Below are 19,470 nucleotides of genomic sequence, written 5' to 3'. Positions count from 1 at the left end.
CAGACAGTGGACTCTGTTAACAACAGCAACCACAGCAGCCACTATGGAGAGCCCGCCACTGGCCTGGAACGCCTGCGCTTATTTTATTCTCGCGGGTACTCGGAGCTGGGGAAGTGAAAGCGCGGGATGGGTGGTGTGCCTGGCCTGAAACATGTTAGGGCAGAGGGAGAACATAAGTCAGGCCTCCTGGGTACTCCAGACCCCAAAGCGAGTGTCCACTGGGCCTGAGGTTCTCTGGATAAAGTCCCCCCCCCCCGCCCCCGCCCCACCCAATACCTCCCAGGCAGCCCCAAAGCTTGGAATGGAGTAATGGTTTATTGAGTTGAGTGGCAGTAGTGGCGTCTTTAAAAAAGAAAGAAGCATCGGGGAGAGAAGCCCAACATGGCAGGGAGACACTTCAGAGAGGCCACAGTCTGGGTGGACAGAGGGAGCGTACCCATCAGAGCTGCATTTACAGTATTTACAGTCAGGCCTGGGGCGGGAGCGGCAGGCGCAGAGGGAGCCTGCGTGGCTGGCTGAGTGGCAGCAGCCTCCTCAGGTGTGGGGGGCGTGGGCCGAGGCAGGGCCGATGGGAGGGACACGAGTTCCTGGCAGCTCTGCCTGCCCTGCGCTGGGCCCCTGGGGAAGTCTGTGTGCAGCTGTCAGAGGCTGGTCTCTGGGACAAGCTGCAGGAGGAGAAGCTGGGGTGGTGGGGCATCACAGAGCAGGCAGAGGAGGGCCCTTGCCCGCCAGTGGAGCTTTTGGTTGACTGGCGGGGCTCTTAGGCTCTCAGCCCGTGGCCAAGGGGGAGGTGCAGGCGGAGCCAAGCCGGCTGGGTCGGGGAGGTGGAGGGCAGGAGCCTCAATTCTGGGGCAGCTCAGTGAGTGACCCCCAGGGTGGCTGGGGAACAGCCTTCCTATGGCTGTGACTCCTGGGCCAGACGGAACTGCTAAGAGCCCAGGACCGATTGATCGACCGCTAGTGCATGTTGATGGTGGAGCCTCAGAGGTGCCGTGGGCTCCTCAGCCCCCTGTGGGCTGCCTGCCATCCCCTAAAGCTCGCAGCTCCTCTGCTCCCCGCACCCCTCCAGTTTTGCGTGTTTCAGGGTGCGGCGTCCCTCCCTGGGACTCCGTCTCACTGAGGAATCCCGGAGGACAGTCTGGCCTTCTGCAAAGTCATCCTGTCTTTCACGGTTCATTAAGTCAACCACACAGGAGTGCGACCCGTGTGCCGGACTTGTGATTATTTTCGTGTAATAAATAAAGATTCCTTTCGGGCCCGGGTCCTCCTGCTGCTCCGTCGCTCCCACTGTCCCCATGGCGACTACAGGTGGTCAAAGGCCGTGGCGGTGGTGGGCGGTGCGCTCGGCCTCGATGTGGAACTGTAATAATATGGGGAACCTGGACACGTCAGAAGAATAACAACAACAGCGCTGGTCAGAGGGGGGAATTGCACCACAGCCGCCCTGGCATCAGCTAACCTTTAAGACAGCTCAGGTTAATCATTCACCCCCTGGCCTATCTGATCATCAAAGATTAACTCCTCTCCGGCCTGTTTCCTCCTTCTCTGACCTCACCTTTGAGTTTCTGGCCAGAAGGAGAAGGTGGCTCCTTGTCCCTCCCCCCACGATTGCTGTGACCTTCAGCGCCCTTGTTTTAGGGAGAGAGAGCAACAGAGAACAGGTACGCACACAGGGGCACCATCAGGGCCTCCCCAGCTCTGCCCAAACTGTGCGAGGTCATAGAATCTTCCTCTTCCAAATCAGAGGGATTAAACATTTGACTGGTTGTCCAGGCCAATGTTTCTCAGTGGTTAGAGCGTTGGTTCACACACCAAAGAGCCGTGGGTTCATTTCCTGGGCAAGGGCATGTACCTGGGTTGCAGGTATGATTCCCTGACCTCGTCATATCAAATTGTCTCTCTCACACCAAAAATGAATGGCAAGAAGATCCTCGATGAGGATTAACAACAACACAACTTCTGACAGGTAATGAGGGCTGTGAGTTTTTGGGGACCTCCACTGGGAGATTCTGTGGGACGGTGACTGACCCTTAGTCCCCCTGGCTAAACTGAGCAGCGAGTGGCAAGGTGGTAGGAGGAGAGGGAGGTCTTGAGAAAGATAGCCCTGCCAGGCCTGTGATGATGCCATGGGGTCAGCCACGCTCCCACCACTCCTCTCTCTGACCCAGGTTGGTCCAAGGTCATCACTCAGGGAGACTGAGTGAGTTTCCTCAAGTTCCCACTTATGAGGCATGATTTCCTGAAAAGCTTCTCCACGCAGCCTAGGCCCGAGGGCAAGAGGGGTGCCGAGCAGCCCGCAGGTCACTCTCTGGACCTGAATTCTAAGGCTCCACATCTCCAGCCAACTTCCAGGACCGGGTGGAACAGAGGACTCCTGTGCAGGGCCTACTGAGAGCTGGGAGCCTCCTCAATGCCTAATGTGGGCAACGGGACAGCACTCGGTGCCATCGGCATGCTCCCAGGCAGGGGCAGCGGGCACTCTGCGTGGCAGCCCATCAGGGTTAGTGCTGCTGGACTGTGAGCCCCCGAAGATGGGGCATCCACTCTGTGGTTTCTTAATCCATCCTGGCCCTCCCTGAGCCCTGGATCCTCCTCAAAAGAAAGATCTCAGAGACATGGCCTTGGGCAGCAGGAGAGAGATGGGCAGGGAAGTCTCTCTCCACTCCTCTTCTTCCTCCAACGACCTGGCCACAGCCTGGCACACTGCTTTCATGCGAGTTATGAGTAACACCTGTCTCCCAGGCCCTGGTCTAACCTGGGCCTCCCAGGTTTGAGGCGACTTTGGCCCAGCCTTGTACCCCACCTGCCCTGCACGCAGAGGGTCTGGGCAGCCCCCGGGGACTTACTCAGCAAGCTGGAGTTGGGGAAGCGCCAGGCCTCGCTGTAGGAGGAGTAGGGGGTGTGGCCGTAGGCATTGCCAGAGTATTCACTTCCTGTTGGAGACACACAGTGAGAGGTGGGTGGAGCACCCACATGGGGCTGGGGTAGGGGAGAAGGGTGTGCAGGGCTGGCACTGGGTGAGCCCTGGGATGGGGAGCCAGGGCAGAACAGTGGCAGCTCAATAGGCCCTTCCCTTGGGGGCCCTCACTCAGTGCCGTTTGGAGCCGTGTCCTTTCCCCAGACACTGGGCCCCACCCTGACAAGCTCTCCCTCACAGGAACTGCATAGGCAGTTGTTCTTATTTTGCCCATTTTCCAGGTGAAGAACCAAGGCCTAGGGATTTGCATATGCTCACACAGCCAGAGGGGTTGGGAGCTGCGGGTGGAGTTTGGGAGCTGTGACTCCCGGGCCCAGCTTCCAGCCACCTCTACTTACTGCTTTCCTGTGAGGGGCTTTTCCAGGCAAGTCAATGGGGAGAGGGAGGGAGGGAGGAAAAGAGGGAGAAAGGGAGGGAGTAAGGGAAGGAGAAAGGGAGGGAGGGAATATTCAAATTAAAAAAAAAAAAAACAACCCTAAGAAAGTATCTAATCCAACCATCATTTCCCCAATGAAAAAACTGCTATGCAGAGAGGGAAAGACATTAGCCCTCGGCCACATGTGTAGTGAAGGCCAGCACCAGAACCAGACCCAGGCACTACTCCAGCTCTTTCTTGCACCCCACAATGTGAACTCTCTGTTTACTGCTGCTGTAGCTGAAATACCGCTGGCTTCACTACACCCAGCGAGGAAGCCGATTCAACCCTGGCTACACAACAAGGGCCCCATGCCTCTCCCCCCCCCCCCCCCCCCCCAGCTTCCCCCAGTGCCAACACTGCTGGCGCAGAGGAACAAGGAAGAGAAGTGGAAAATGCAATGTGCTTGCCCTCTCTTCTTGTCACTTACTCAGGCATTCACACTCGCACATGCATGTACTCACTTAACTCATGTCTGCAGGGCACCACCTACTTCAGTCCCTGCTCAGTAGGGACAAGCCTTGGAAGGTAGTGCAGTGTCCTCCCTCTGCCAGGACTGTCAATGTCCCTGCACCCACGAAAAGCCAGCTGTCCTCTTTGCTCTGCAACCCACCCCACTCATCACCGCAAGGACTTGATCCCTACAATGGATCCCTCCTCCTTTCTGCTTCATCGGTTCTCCCTTTCTAATTCATCACCCCCTTCAGCCAGCAAACATGCTCTGTTATCTTTTCTTTAAAAATCCTCTTCTTACTCCATATCCCTCTCCAGCTCCCAGCCCCTCCCCTGCTCCCTGGTCTTTGCCTTCACCGCTGCATTCCCCTCCAATCAGGCTGACCCTTCATATCCTCACTGCCTCTACCCAATCATCCCAGTGGTCACTTCTGTCTATCACTCCTTTACTCTCATCCACCAACCCCTCTCTAGGGGTGTGTGTCCTGACCCACTGGCCTCTCCACCACAGTCTCCTTCTGGTTCCTTCTCTGTGAGAACTCTAAAGAGCTCTATGGCATGACGTGTGAACCTTCTGTGAATTTCCATCCACCTTCTCTTTTCCATGATCTTGTCTTAGCCTTGTCATTATATCACAGCTCTGAGCAATGGCTGAAATGTATGCCCTCGACAGGATGGCTTGCTGACTTCAAACATATGTTGCACCTACTGACTTACTAAACTGGTATGTAGGTGGTGTCTCAATCCTAATCTGGCCTAACAGTACTCTTGATTTCCACCTGCCACATGCTCTACCTCTTCCTCTCCTAGTCTCCACCATGCATACATGCCACCGCCATCCATTAAGTTTCCCAAGCCCCAAGCCTAGAGACACTGAACCACTCCAACCAATTCACCTGCAAGTGTTGCTGGCTCTGCCACAGCATATATCTTGAGTATCTCTATTCTCCTCCTTCACTGCTGTCTCCCCAACCCAAGGCTGCTGCATGAACTACAATTGCCCCTGGTCTCTTTGCTGCCTTTTTTGAATGCCCACACCAGTTTCCCAGCAGCCAGAGTACTTTTAAAATTTGACCCAAGCCACTGCCAACATCTCATGGTAGAGTCCTTTCCCGCTCACTCACACCCTCTAACTGTGTGCGACCACAGTTCCTGCCTTGGATCTTTGCACTTTGAACATCTCAGAGAGGCTTTCCTGATCTCCCCTCCTAAAGTAGCATATTTTTTCCTTGTGGCTTTGTATCACACCATCCCATTTTGTTCCTTTTACAGCACTTACTGTCTATTCATTTGTTGGCTTGTTTTCCATGCTTTTTTTCTTCACTATTAGGTTGTAAACTCCATAAATAAAGAGACTGGTCTTATTCACTGCTATATCCCTAGCATCATATGCCATAGATCCTCAACTAGTATTTGTTCAGTGAAAAAGCAGTGGATGGATATATGGTTGAAATGATAGATGATGGAAGAATAATAGATAATGGAAAGATGGAAAGATGAAAGGATGAATGTATGCAAGAATGACTGGAAGAATGGAAGGATGGAGGGATGAAAGCATGGATGAATGGATAGATGGATGGATGGATGGATAAATAGGTGGAAAGATGAAAGAGTAGATGGATAGAAGAATGAAAGAATAGATGGATGAATGGAAGGAAAATGGATAGGAAGATAGAGGAATGAATGAGAAGATTTGTGGATATATGGGAAAATGTGTGTAAAGGGGAACAGAAGGAAAGATGGATGGATGAATGGATGGATGGATCAAACTATCTCTAGAGCTGTTGATTCAGCTCCAGAACTGGTGTGAGCATCATTAACTGTGTTAATGGGGCAGGGTCAACAACAACAATTAGGAGGCAAAATAGGAGAAGGCTGAGTCCTGTCCTGTTTTGATGTTGCTCTCTGACATGGTGTCATGATTTCTAGGATGGTGGGAGGCAGTGTGATATGTCTGACAGAGCCCTACTTTTGAAATCAAAATACGTTTTTGAACAACTCAGTCACATAGTATGGTTATAACCCTGACCACAACACTTTGCTTTTCTAAGCCTGTTTCTTATCTTTATAAAACTAAGACAACACCAACTTCCCAGGCTTATGGTAAGGATAAGTGAGAAATAAAGATATATATGAATGGCTAGGCACACAGAAGTACAGAGTAAGTGATCTCTTCCTTTCTTCCACAACTGATTGAAGACTGTCATTAACATGCCTTGCTTGAAACATTGCTGTTTACAAAGCACATAGTAGGTACTTAATGAAGGTTTATTAATTTTAATGGAAGGGATCCTCATTGTCCCTACGAGATTTAGCCTCTGGTAAGAGATGAGCAAATAATTTTCCTACAAAAGAATTCACCACAGAGTTCCTAGGAACCAGGTGAAACAATCAAATAGCACTGCATTTTCTGAAAATCAGATTTGCATGTAACTTATTGGAAGCCAATCCACTGTCCACTGCACAAGGCAAGGCCCCTCCTTTCCAGTTCACTTGCAGTGGATGCTGTGGTTGTGCTATTTTTTTTTCTTTCTTTTCTTTGTGTCCATAACACCCACATGAAATGAGGTCTTTCTGGAGACAACTGGAACCTTTGATGAGAGACCTAAGCTTTCCAACTACCTCCCAGGTCAGACTCTGGGCCCCAGGAGCCCCTTGCCCTGGCCATGCCCCCTGGATGATTCATAATTAAGAGAAAAGCCTGGGCTTTATGTTTCTTCCTCTAAGCAGGCGGCTGGAGAAGGTGGAGAGGTTGGATGGGGGTTGGGGGAGCTGACTGGAGCCTGGGATTTTGATTGAGAGGCCCCATTATCCACACTCTTAAAAAAATAACCGAATCTTTTCCTTTTTTATCTTGACCAATCTCATTTCACGCTCCAGAAGAGGAAGGAAGGGAGGGAGGGAGTCTGGGACCAGGAGGGAGAGAGGAGTGAGTATTCTGTATTTTCAACGCTGCATTAAGCACATCGCCACGGTAACCAGGCAGCAACAAGTGCCAGCTCAGCAGGTTCCCAGGGAGCATAGAGCCTGCTTCCCTCCCTCACTTCTCCTTCTGTTCCCTCTGCCCAGGAGAGCCCAGCCCCTGCCTCACACAGGGCACCAGAGTGAGTGCTGGCAAAGACAACTTTGCCAGGGGGCAGGAAAGCAGGCCTGGTGAAGGCACTGTCTCTGGGGTCAGGCTAGGGCATCTGGTCCAGTGGTGGCATAGGGATCACAGAGACCCTGACTCAGCCCCTTCCAGAAGCTCTAGGTCCTCAGGCATCTGGGCAGTGGAAACGTCCTATTCTCTCCTATGGCCCCTAAGAGAGACACCTGCCAAAAGAGACTCTCCTTGTCCTCCTCACATGTCCCTGCCTTGACACCCTGGGTCACCGTTGGGTGACAGCAGTGCTTGTAGACAAAGAAACCAAATGACTGGCAGGCAGGATTCCAGGCCATTAAAATGGTGATGGAGAAATGCTCCCAGCTCATCTCATACTCTGCAATACCTTCAGAATAGCTAGAACTCGGGTCCCACCCATACAGGGTTGAGTAGGTGTGGTATATGAAGATGGCTATATTTCAATCATATCATCACCCTCATCACCATCATCGTCATCACCTACACCACTCATATTCAGGTGTTACAGAAAGGTAAACTGTGGTTCACCAGTTAAATCACTGGGAGACCAGGGGTTACTTGAAGGCTAGGTTTATGTTTAGATGCCGTGGTTTGCAGCCTCCTAGGCTCCCTGAATGGAAGGACCAAGTGGTAGAGCTCCACTGCAATACCAGTCTACCTCAGCACCTCCCTTTTCATCACCATGGGTGATGTAGGAGCATCTGGGAAGAAGGAGGCAGAGCTGGGGATCAGTAAGAAGCCAGGACTGTACTGAAGTCTCTCCTCCAGACTTTTAAGAGATGCACCGTTCGGTCCCTCCTCCAGTGCCCTTTGGGGAGTCTATGCATGGGACACTCCCTTCCTCTTGCTCCATCTTTGGCCAACACTTCCTCTAGGCAATGCTCCCCCTCCTGTGTGTGCCCCCTTACCTGCAACCATGCCTGCGATGGCAGAGGAGGCATAGCTGCCCTGTCCACTGGTGGGGATGTGGGGTGGGTATCCAGGCAGCGTGGGCCCCACCATCTCTCGCCCTGGAAAAACACAGGAAGGAGTCCTCAGTTGGGCCACAGGAGGCAACTGTACTTACCATCTTGCTTCCTGGAGGATCAGTGAGGCTTCCCTCCTGCCGCGCCCTCTTGCTGTCAGGCCATTCTCCAACCCACTTCCTCCCTCCTCTGTCCTCTGCAGACCCCAGGCCCCATCAGGAAGGGTGCACCGCTGTGGCTGTCCTGCATCATTCCCTGCTTTCCAGAGATTTTGTTTCAGTGAATCTAATTCCTCACTGTCATGTATTGGAGGGAGGCTAAGGCTATGTCTTCTGGGCCCTGTTTTCCCCTACAGCTGGCCTAAATGAAAACATTAGAGGTCACTGGACTTAGAGCTCACACCCTGTCAGCCCCAGTTCTGAGCACAACCAAGAACAAGGCCCTTCCTAGGGTGGCATAAGCGTGGCCTGCTGGCCCATTACTATCTATTTTTGGAGCCGTGCAGACATTACTAATCAATTACTGCAATCTTTTTCCACTGGGCCAGAGGAAGGTCCTCTTCCTCTTCCTGCCTGACAGATAGACAAAGCCTATCAGAGTAACAAGGGACAGGAGATCTTCTGGCTATCCCCAACCCACGAAGGGGACGTGGGCTGAGATATATTAAACATTTACACATGACCACCAACCCCACATCTGTAACTCCCATTCCTGAAAAGACATTTTCAGCAAAACAGACACCCATCTCTTTGTTAGTCTATATTTGTGAGTAGTGCCTTTGCCCTGGTGACACCGAGACAGCTCAGCCTTGATTTCCCTGGCTCCCCCTGTCCTATATAACAGGAAGTCAAACCTCCCCTTTTGGGGGACCCCGCCTGACCTCTGAGTTTCTTTCCATCTGCACCTGTGTCCACAGTCACATGCCCCTCCAACCATCACCCCTTTTTATGACCTGCAGGCCAAAATCAGACCCCATCAGGGATTCCTGACAAGGTGACGATACATGCTTGCTTGCCCAGTTAGGACTACTATCCCAGCATACTTATTAGTAATGCCTATCTCACTTTCAAAATGCCCAGCAAGATGAATTACTTGGTCATCGAGGCTCTTCCTAATGCTTCGGGGTTCTTCAGCCTCAGCACTGCTGACATCTAGGATTGGTTAATCTTTGTGTGGGGCCATCCTCTGCCTTATAGGATATTTGGGACCATCCCACTGGATGCCAGTAGCAGTTCCCTCCCAGTGTGACAACCAGAAATGTCTCCAAACATTGCAATATGTCCCCTGGTTGCAAGATTGCCTCTGGCTGAAAGCCATTATGTTAGACTGTGACCATTTTACCCAATGCCTCTGCCTCTTCACACAGAGGTGGATTTTTCTCCTACAACTTATATGGCCCCTATGAGGCCCTGTCAACTAAAATGCTAAGTCATATCCTCTACAACACTGCCCATCCAACTTCCCTCCCATTGGTCCCTATGGGACCTTCATACCTCAACCCTTCAGGGGGTGCCTGGTACTGATGGAAGGAAGGTACATCCACGGAACTCTACAAATTGTCAAAACCACAGTGACTAACTCCTCTCCTCTCTTTCTGGAGAGTCCGTGAAGACAAGTTTTTCATTCAACAAATACTTATGGATGAGTCTGATGGGATAGGCAGCTTTCTAACTACTTGAGGATACAGCAGAAAACAAGAATGCTCAATTAGCAAGGCCAAGATGGGGCATAGACTAGGACGGGCACCGGGAGCCAAACCTAAGGGGTCAACAAACAGTACCAGGCCTACTGGATGTCAGGAGTCCGAGGACCTTGCTTCCTATCCTGCTTCAGTGGCTCAAATTCCAAGGGTCCTTAGACTAGCTGCCCATGTGCCCCAAGCCTCAGTTCCTTCACATGCAAAATGGGAGGGAAAGAAGAGAAGCTTTATGGACCTCATCACTATCATCATCTTATCACTATTGCTATAATGTTATCCGTGTAATCCAGAACCAGGATCTCGTGCAATAGGTAAATACTGGTTAGTGCAAATGAACACATTCTACAAATTGTTACATGTAAAAGGAACATGAATAGAATAAATCCCATTTGAAATGAGTTATCCGTGATATCGTGAATGTGTTGATAAAAATAAGCACTGTCCATAATTTGTTTGACCTTTAGTACAATATCCGGTTGTGATTGGTGCTGGGCCAAACAGAATGGAACCCACTGGGATTCCACAGATGGGGCCAGAGCACTGACTCAGGGTCTGAATAAATGAGGGGTTGGAAAGGTTGGTGAGAAAAAAGAAATTTTAACATATTTACAGTTAGCAAGAGAAGGATGCAGAAGCTATATGGAGGTATAGTCTTATCTTTCTTCAAACAGACTCAGGTCTCAGCGCTGGGACCAAGTGCCTGGCCAGGGACCCAGGAGAGAGAAGGAGAGATGTGCCATCTGTAAGGGTAGGAAGAGTACAGAGTGGGCAGGTGGTCTGAGTGAGAGAGTGATGGATGAGTGGTGGCTGGTTTAGACCTGATACCTTCTTTCTTCCTATTTCCCTTACTTCATTCTCTCAAGGGGGAAGGGATGGGGCCTAGGTCTAGGCCAGGTTGTGGCTGAGGAGCACATTATTTAATTTCTCTGAATTGTATCTTCCCGTATGTCCAATGAGGAGCTGTGTTGGATGAGACATGGTGAAGTGGATTCAACTCACTTTTTGATTGACTGCCTGGGGCTTCTTGGTGCACTGTGTTGAGAAGGATTCTGAGGAGTCTCAGTCTTGGTTCTCAGGCCACCTATTTGCAGGGCTGGCCTAGCTACTCTCCAGGAATGCTCCTTCCTCCCTCCCTTGTCCTATCCCTTCTATCTCCCCACCCTGCTGCTTCTTGAGCAGCTCAGTGAGCAGAGCACCAGGGCACATATTCCTCTTAAGCCATAACTTAATTCACTCATAATTGCTCCCTGCATTCCATCCCATGAAACTAGCCCCCAAATTGCTCTTGGAAACTGAATTCATACATTTCAAGATTTTAATCTTTGTTGCTCCTTAGTCACCTAATTTCCTCCCAGCGGGGCAGAGATTTCTGCACCAAATGCTGGAGCAGACCCCTATGGCCTCCTCTCATGCCCTTGGCCTCCTGGACAGACCAGTAAGACTCTCTTTGGAGAGACCATTTCCCAGACAGTGGTCGCATAAACTTTTCTAGCAGTCCCACAAAACTCTTTGGCTTAATTCCTTAAACTCATGGATTCTTCCCCCAAAGCCAAGAACCTTGCAACCTTCTTAGAGATGAAACTGGGGAAGCCCTGAGACTGGGCCCTCCATCATAATCTCACCACACCCTTTCATTCACTATTGACTTTTAAGGCTCTTCATTATAAGTTTTTCTTTGTTTTGTAATTTTATCTTCTCTGAACTCACACATCCTTCCAACTTGGTCTTATTTTTAAGAAGTTGGCTTAGGCACGGGCTCACATTGACTTGCTGTGAAGTGGGGTTCTATAAGAAAACACCAGCACCCCAGATATATTGGTGAATATTGTAAATATGGGTAGGATCAGGATCAGAACCATGGTGTGGAAGAATTCAGAGGGCAGAGGCAGTTTCAGACCATTTTATTTGCCCCTTTGATGTCTGCCCTCTCTGTGACCCTTTTAGTTCCTTATCTTGTTCTGATAGCAAGGAGAATTTATGGCAATCCAGAAATCTCTCTGGCAGGACTAAATATGATTTTGTACAAAAGGATGGAGGCGGGTAATGGACTCTTTGATGATAAAACCAAACTCAGAGCCTTCTGACCAGCGGAGCTGGAGTGAGCGAGCCATGGAGCAGCCAGGACCAGGCGCCTCCACACCGGGCCTGGCTAGTGTGCCGGGACCCCAGCTGGGGCACCTGACAGCACTGGGGGAGTAAGGGGAAATCCTATGTCCCCCAAACCCTGGTGGTGCTTCAATCTTGGCTGGGCTAGAGAGAAGCTGAGAGCCAGGACATCGAGAGCCTCTGGACTGGGTAGGGAGTGACCTGGGGAGACTGTGAAGCAGGCAAAGGCTGCAGGATGCAGCAGGAAGTCCTCAGGAAGCCTCAGAGGGGGAGGGCCCATGTGGGTGGGAGCTGAGCCTCCCTCCTGGCCCCTTGGTCTTTCTTCCTTTCAAATCCACCTCTTCTTCCCTTGAATAGGTTTGTAGTCTCCCCAGCCTCAAGAACCTTCTGCTGACCTCCTATCCTTCCTCTCTCTGTCTTTTCACCATGGTTCAGTCACATGGTAGACGTTTAGGTCCAATCTAGACCAGGGGCCACTTGTGGACATTCCCTCAGGAGCTCCAACACCCTGGGTCTGGCATGGACACCAGCCATCAACGGCCTTGTGCCCAGGCCACAGGCTGGCTCAGGGCTCTAAGCTCCCCTACTCTTGACAGCCTGCCTGGACCCAGTCCTTTGAGGTTGGGTACTGCCAGCTCTTCTCCAAGCTCCCGGGTGGGTGGGCTGGACCCTTCAGTCACCCATCAGCCTTCCCAGGATTCACACCCTGCACCCCAGCATCACCTGGCCCTGGCCCGGGGCCACCAGCCTGAAGGACACAGTGGAGTTGTGCATTGGTTGCCTGGATGGACCCAGGTCTCTGCCACCAGCTGCTCCACCCCGGGTGCATGTCCCACAGCTGGTCTGGGAGCGGGCATGCCACTAAACTAAGAGCTGAAAGAAGTTGGAAGGTCCCTGATCTGATTGTGTGTTGATAGGGCTGCTTGAAGCCCCAATAGGGTGACGGGGAAGGGAGAAAGTGTGGGGCTATGGAGCACAGAGTTTGCTTCCCTGGGCTGTCCAGCTACACTCTGTACCAACACTCACTGTTTTCTGAGACATCTGCTCTTCCCTCGCTTGCTGGTTCTGCTCCTCATCCTCACAGGCCTCGTCCACACTCTCATCCCTCACCTGCCTCACTGGCTTCTAGCCCTGGCCTGCCGTTCACATGAGACGGGCAGGCTGGAAAGGGAGCCTCTTCTGCTCCCCCTCTCTCCTCCCTCCCACCCCATTTTCTCCCGCTGACATCATTCCACCCAGCTCACGACTTTTCTCCTTTCATCACTTTGGTCAAAACAAATGACCCATCTCCGCTGACTTCACCCTCTTTTGAAATTCTGAAGTCTGAGTCAACATTTTCTCCCTTGCTTCCCACGCACTGGCTTCCTTTATTAACCCTTCACCTCTGTGCCCACCTCCTCTGAGATGACCTCCCACCTCAGAGGTGCTGGGCGGAAACTCCCCATGCCCCATGCAGAGGGGAGAGTCCTTAGAAGGGAGGGTGGAGGCTGCTCTTCTCCTCCAGAGCAGAGGTTCCCAAGTCCAAGGGCGCTCGGGGCAGAGCGAGGCTGCAAACAGGGCCACTTCGCAGGGATCTGGCTGGGACCTGACTTCTGGAGAAGCTTTCATTTCGAGAGAGAGTTTCAAGGTCCCCAGCATGTTTGGAAACTGCTGGTTAGAAGGGCTGCCCCCGTCTGTTCCCCCATGCGCTCTGGTTCAACGCCTGGACCCACACCTAGCCAAGGACAGCCCTTGGCTGCGGTCGCCCTTCTGTGTCTGAGCACTGTTACAGGATCTGCCATCTGCACTCCACCACAGGCTTCTTCTGCCCAAGCCAACTGCCTTGCTCTCCCTTCCGCCAGGGAGATCCCGCCCTGCGGGGGTCTGAGCAGGGGCACATGGGGCAAGCCCTCACCTGCCAGCACCACACTCCTATTCAGGGCCCCCACCTGCCCTCCTCTAGGCCTCCCTCCCTCAGTGTCAGGACCGCTCCAGCCGCCCGGGTCCCCGGTACTCTGGTTTCCAGGAGAGGAGACTCAGGTGTGAGTCCTCCGATGGTGAGCGACATTATGAGGCACGCACGACAGGAACTCCACTGCGAATACCAGACTGTGACCGGTTCTTTGTCTTTAGAAATTTGGCCCCAAAATCCAATGACTTTTTCTTCAAAGTTTTATCAATTTTTTTAACCCAGACCAAGTGTTCAGCAGAGCACCTGGTTCCTGGCCTGAGGATCCCTGCTCTTCCACGAGGCCTTGAGGCACCCATTCCAGGCACCTGCGGAGTGCTCCCCTCCCATGGCCTGACTGCTGCATGGAGACCCACATACTGGTACCTCCAGTAGTTGCCAGAGGAATTCAGGAAGAGGCTGATGGTGGACAGGACTGAGGACCAGTGAGGGGACTGGACCCTTTGGAACCAGGGGACTGGCCCTGGGACCCCTCCCGCCCCCACGAAGGCTGCAGGCCCGGCCCTCCCTGTCGTACCTGAGAGGAGGACCTGGCCCGCGAGCTGCCCGTACACTGAGGCAGCGTGGGGAAAGGCATTGAAGGGCGGGACCGAGGCTCCCGCGGGGACCCCAGAGCCGACTTGCTGCAGGTCCAAAAAGGCCGAGCTAGATAAAGAGGAAGGGGTGGAGCTAGAACTGGACACCTCGGGGCTTTCCTGCTTTATGGCGAAGGGTGAGTGAGGATCTGCTGGGGAGGGAGACAAGGAGAGAGGGTGAGATGATGGTGGGAGCATGCACAACAAGCCATGAAATGGGGGTGCGGGCTCGGGGTGGCTGGGCTGGTGCTCCTGGAGCTGAGAGATGGGAGCAGCTCTGCTCTGCTGTGCCCCTGCCAGTGTGCAGAGACCTGGAGTGCCCGCCTCTCCACAGTGCACAGCAGGCAGAGGAGGGGCTGAGCAGAGAGGGTAGGACCCTCCTGACCCACCAGGGGGCCCAGCCAGCAGAGCCCCTCTCCTCTCCACATCTAGGGCCCTAACACCTTTCTCCTCACACCAGCCTTGCCCTGCTTTTGCCTGCCCTCCAGCCCAACCTGGCAGCCAAGGCCACATGGCTCAGAGATTCTGGGTATCCTACCTGTCACCACGGGGTAGGTCTGGTGAGTCGAGAGGTTGCGCCCCAAGGGTGTGTTGGAAGGGGTCAGGGTGGCCTTCCCGTCGTCCAGGGCGCTGTTGAGCAGGGGCAGCGGGTAAAGGCCCTGGGGAACAAAGAAGAGTCTGCATATAGGCCCCTGGGACAAGCCTTTCCTGCAGCTGTCACTGATCCTTGACTCCATGGAGCGTGTTTAACGGCTTCTTATTCCTGACGCACAGTCCTGCTCTTCTTTTACTCCCAGGCTCCCGGCTGCCCCTCGGCAGTGGTTCGTGGCCTGTGAGCAGGCACAGGATGAAGCGTCTCCTTCCCAGGACCTCCCACAGGCTGGTGAGTCCCTCTCCTTGCGGGCTCACAGGATGTGAACCCACCAAGGACAAGATGCCGGGTGGAGCTTTAACCCACTGGACCATGTAGGACCATTTATTCCTTCCAGAGAGAAAATGCAGGCATGAAAGGTCACTCTCCCACAGGGGCCCAAGCCAGGATTAAACTCAAGGGGCCGGGCTGCCATGCCATGCCCCCAGCCGCTGCCCTGAACTGGTTAACAGCATTGCCACATCTGGATCACAATTTCCCTGGAAGCCTTGTGATGTGGGCAAGCAACACTGGGCCTGCTTTCTATGTGGAGAGCTTGCCAGAGGCCCTTGGGAAAACAGGGACCACACTGGAGACATGGCCCCGACCCAGGTGCTGTCTCCTGCAGTCACTGGGCAGCTGTGGTCCCCACCAGAACAGGTGTGTCTCCTTTCTCCTCTCCATATCCAGGCAAATAGAAATGTTTGGGTTCAGCCTGAAGATGATATTGGGGTTCATTTTGTTTAAAGAACTCTTTATCAGTACCTGGATTTCTTTATTAAGAGCTCCGGTTAGACTCCCCCTCTCCTAAGGCACTCTCTCCAGAAAGAAGTTGTTCACTTCAAAGCTGCACATGCCTCCCCCACTGAGACCCCTCCCACCAGAGGCCAAGGCAGCACACACAGTGCACACTGTTCCCCACACACATCACAAGCATGCTATGAAAGCTGAGCTCAAGCTCTAGCTGGTGTGGCTGCTGGTTGGGTGTTGCCCCATGCACCAAAGGGTTGCTGGTTCGATTCCAGGTCTGGGCACACAACCAGGTTGCAGGCTTGACCCCAAATAGGGAGTGTGTGGGAGGCAGCTGATCCATGTTCGTCTCTCACATCTATGTTTCTCTCTCACCCTCTCCTTTTCTCTCTCTCACTTTCTCTCTCTGTTAAAAAAAAAAAATCCATTTAAAAATCTTTATTAAAAAAAAAAAAAAAGATAATCTTAAAAAAGCAGAACTCAAGGATTACTTTCTGGTTACATACTAGTCCACTGAGGCAGTCACTTCCAGTGACTTCCATGGAGCTGGCTCTCCCAGAGGCCGCAGCACTTTCAGGGTGCGTGTTGACTGACTCTCCCAGCCCACAATTCCCTCTGGAGGCCGAGAGTGCACCATCACCGTGCAGAGCAATTACTGACTCAGGGGTGCTCTGGTCCCAGCCTCTGAGGGGGGCCCATGCCTCTGAGGGTGGAGATGCTTGGCACGGCTTAGCAAAACTGAACAAAATACCTAATTTCTAGAGCAGGTGAGGGAAGTTTAAAATGCCTGTGAATGTGTTGGTTCCATACCAAAATACCTATTGAAATCTGTAGCAGCTCTAAAATCCAGGAAATTTAGTGGAACACCCCCCCCCACACACACCCCACCCCCAAGAAACAAACAAAAAAATGAAACCCAAACATATCTAGCCAGCTACTCAGGTGCTGTTGCCCAGGATGGCTTCCACATCCCAGCAATGACTGGCTTTCTCACGCGGAGTGAACTTGGACTGGGGTGCAGAGCAGCACAATGCTTTAGAATGCGGGGAGCCCTGCTTCCCTGCTTCTGCACCACCAGCAGGGCAGCTATGGTGTCCCGGCCTTTTGGAGCCTTGATTTGTATCACCTGTGCGGGGGGGCAGCAGGATTGAGGCTGGTGTCAGCATCGAGGTGTTACAGACACAGATGGAGCACTTAGCAGAAGTGGGGACAGCACGTGCTCTGTGCAGACTTGCCACAGGTAGTGTCATTTCAGTCATCGGAGAGTAGGAGCTACCAAGTTCTCAGTCCCTGTCATCTCACCACTCCCTTCTGTTGATCTGTTATCAGTGCACTTGGAAGACAGAGGAACAGAGCCGCTGAGACTCCTAATCAGGCCTGGCACCGAAGCACAATGCTTCTGTCCAACACGCTTCCCCATTTGCATTTACAGAAAAGACAGCGTGTTTGCCCCACCCTGAGGCCAGGTGTGAGGACAAACAGCAGGGCTGTTCCTCTGGCAGCACCGTCAGTCACCAAGAAAGGCCCCTCACCAGCCTGGGCTCGCCCTGCTCCAGAACTGGGTGGATGAGAACCAGCTGCCAACTGGCTGGGGAGGGAGGGGTCACTGGTGAACATGCTTGGTGGGCCTCAGCCTCCCCGTATGGAGGACAAGGTGATGGAGCAGCTCCATGGCTTTCCAACTCGCTTGTCCGTCTTCAAATATGAGCCTACCTAGAAGCAGGGCCTCTAAGTAGGTTCTTATTTGGGCCAATCTGAGTGGCACCAGGGCCTCAGTCCTAGGCTCCACAGCTGCTTTATCCCCAGGCCCTCTCTACCGTCCCTGGCCCTGGCTCATCTCCACCCAAATGAAGACACTGGGCTCTGTGGTCCCAAGGGCCCTCTGGCTTTGACTCTCCCAGCCCACGAGTCCCTGTGCAGATGCCAGCCTGGTGCGGAGACTTGGACTCCTTGTGACTGAGCAGGGTTCCTTGGGGGCTCAGGAATGGGACTTGGGGTGTGGGGGTAAGTGAGGTTCTGCATCTCAGTGACAGGGCTCTTTCCTTCTGCCGGGATGGCTGATGTGTGCACTCTGGGCTGTGCAGGCTCCTGTGACCAGGGCGAGCTACCACTGCTGCACCCTACTCCCTCCAGAGCCGTGTGCTGATTTGATGAGCACCCAGCCTGTCCCCAGGTCTGCTGACAGCCAGCTTTCTCTGCACCCCTCGTGGCTACCATGGCCCAGGCTGATAAAATCGCTGACGCAGATTGCCTGCCCAGCTGCAGGTGCTGGCACGGGCCCAGATGCCTAGATGGCCACTGGCAATGGTTCAGCTCATGGGTGGCATCCTCACCATTGTCCTGCTCAGATCTTAAAGGTATAAGCCTTTGCTTCACTCCTAGACAATGATAGCGTGGGCAAAGAGTGGGGGAAGACATCACCCCGAAACCCCTCAGCTGGCTAACTACCTGGGCGGTGGGGAGACATGGACTGTTGACAGACAGAAGTGGTCAGAGGCAGCGCCTGGAAGCTGAGGCAGAGTGTGGAATGTTGCTGGCCCCGGGAGACTGGGCTGTGACTGCCACCTTCACAGAAACTGCCCCTATCAATGGTCCCCTTCCTGGGCACCGGGAAAGAGATGCCACTGGCTGCACTTCTCAGTTCATTCACTCAACCATCCTTTACTGAGCATCTATTATAACAAAGGCACATGTTCGGTGTGGAGATTTTATAAGGTGCTCCAAGATGCTGCCCACTGTGCCTTACACCTCTGTCCGCTGGACAACTTTGACCCTGCGTGAGAAGTGACGAGGAGTGGCCAGTGAGGTGCAGAAGCCCAGGAGGGAGAGAGGACACACACCGTGGAGAGGAGAGGACTCATGGGTAAAGTGATGCTTGAGCTGAGTCCTAATGGCGGGCGGTATTTTTCCAGGCAGAGACGTGGGAGGAAAGGCATTCGCAGGGAGGCACAGGGTGTGCCAGAGCAGAGAGGTGTGAACGAGAGTGCATGCTTGGGGGCGTGAGTAATGTAGGGTCATGGGGTGTGCAGGCGTGAGTGGCCGGAGGTGGGACTGGAAGTGCTGCTTGAGGCCATAGTGGGAAGGCTTCAGGCTGCAGCTCTAGAGCTGTGGGACCCGACCCTGCGGTCTGGGGGGCACTGCGGGCAGGGTTGTGGCACGGCCTGGCCGTGGCTCCCTGGGAGAGGGCTGAGCTCAGTGTGGATGAGGGAAGAAGGCAAGAGGGCTGGGAGGAGGCGGAGAAAGAGCTAGCACTGGTGAAACAGTAAAGGTTTGGGGCTTGAAGCTGCATGAAGCTCCTGCCCCACCCAATCAAAGCAACTTCTGGCTGCTCTGGTGGCAGGACTGCAGGCAGATCATGGGTCTGCAGAGACGCACCTGCTGGACCCCAGCCCACCCAGGCCCTTCCACCTCCCCATCTCACCTGCTCGCCTTTGGTGTGGCCGGGGGAGGTGTAGGCCTCAGGGTAGTGCTGCCGCTCGAAGGGGCACTCAAGGGGCTCGAGGTGGTGCTGGCTGAAGGCGTCCGTGCGGAGGTGCTTGCGGGGCCCGCTGCTGCTGCTCTGGGAGTCGATGCTCAGCCGGCAGCTGTCTTGGTCACCTGGAGTCCCCGAGCAGAAAGAAAGCTCTCAGGGGGCCTATCTCCCCATCTTCAGGCCAGAGTGGAGGAGCAGACTGAGCTACCGAGGGGGGGAAGGACCCAGGTCCCTGGCCTCCAGGCCTTAGGGCTGTGGTCGCTCAGAGACAGGCCACTGGCTACAGGGAAGTAATTGCCAAGACAACACATTCCTGGGCCCAAGGGGGCTTCTGGCCCATCAGAGCTTGAGCCCTCCT

General features: G+C 53.4%; 1 protein-coding gene across 6 annotated transcripts in view; it reads right to left on the bottom strand.

The window, feature by feature from the left end:
* Positions 1-296: 296 nt before the first annotated feature.
* PAX8 (paired box 8) overlaps positions 297-19,470 on the bottom strand; it is a 49,576-nt gene continuing 30,402 nt past the window's right edge. For 2 of the 6 annotated variants that reach the window (XM_045580974.1, XM_036435977.2), the window contains exons 7-12: positions 19,062-19,237; positions 14,798-14,918; positions 14,202-14,408; positions 7,875-7,976; positions 2,847-2,933; positions 297-1,379 (exon numbers count right to left, since the gene is read on the bottom strand). In XM_045580974.1, coding sequence (XP_045436930.1) covers positions 1,303-1,379; positions 2,847-2,933; positions 7,875-7,976; positions 14,202-14,408; positions 14,798-14,918; positions 19,062-19,237 — 770 coding nt within the window. In that variant the 3' untranslated portion in view covers positions 297-1,302. The remainder of the gene's footprint in view (positions 1,380-2,846; positions 2,934-7,874; positions 7,977-14,201; positions 14,409-14,797; positions 14,919-19,061; positions 19,238-19,470) is intronic. The other 4 variants (XM_045580975.1, XM_045580976.1, XM_045580977.1 and 1 more) reach the window with 2 other exon arrangements.

This window comes from Pipistrellus kuhlii, unplaced genomic scaffold, assembly GCF_014108245.1.
Source record: "Pipistrellus kuhlii isolate mPipKuh1 unplaced genomic scaffold, mPipKuh1.p scaffold_m20_p_13, whole genome shotgun sequence".
Classification (NCBI taxonomy): Eukaryota; Metazoa; Chordata; class Mammalia; order Chiroptera; family Vespertilionidae; genus Pipistrellus; species Pipistrellus kuhlii.
Note: the sequence above shows the minus strand (reverse complement) of the source record. Positions and strands in the feature narration are given on the sequence as shown.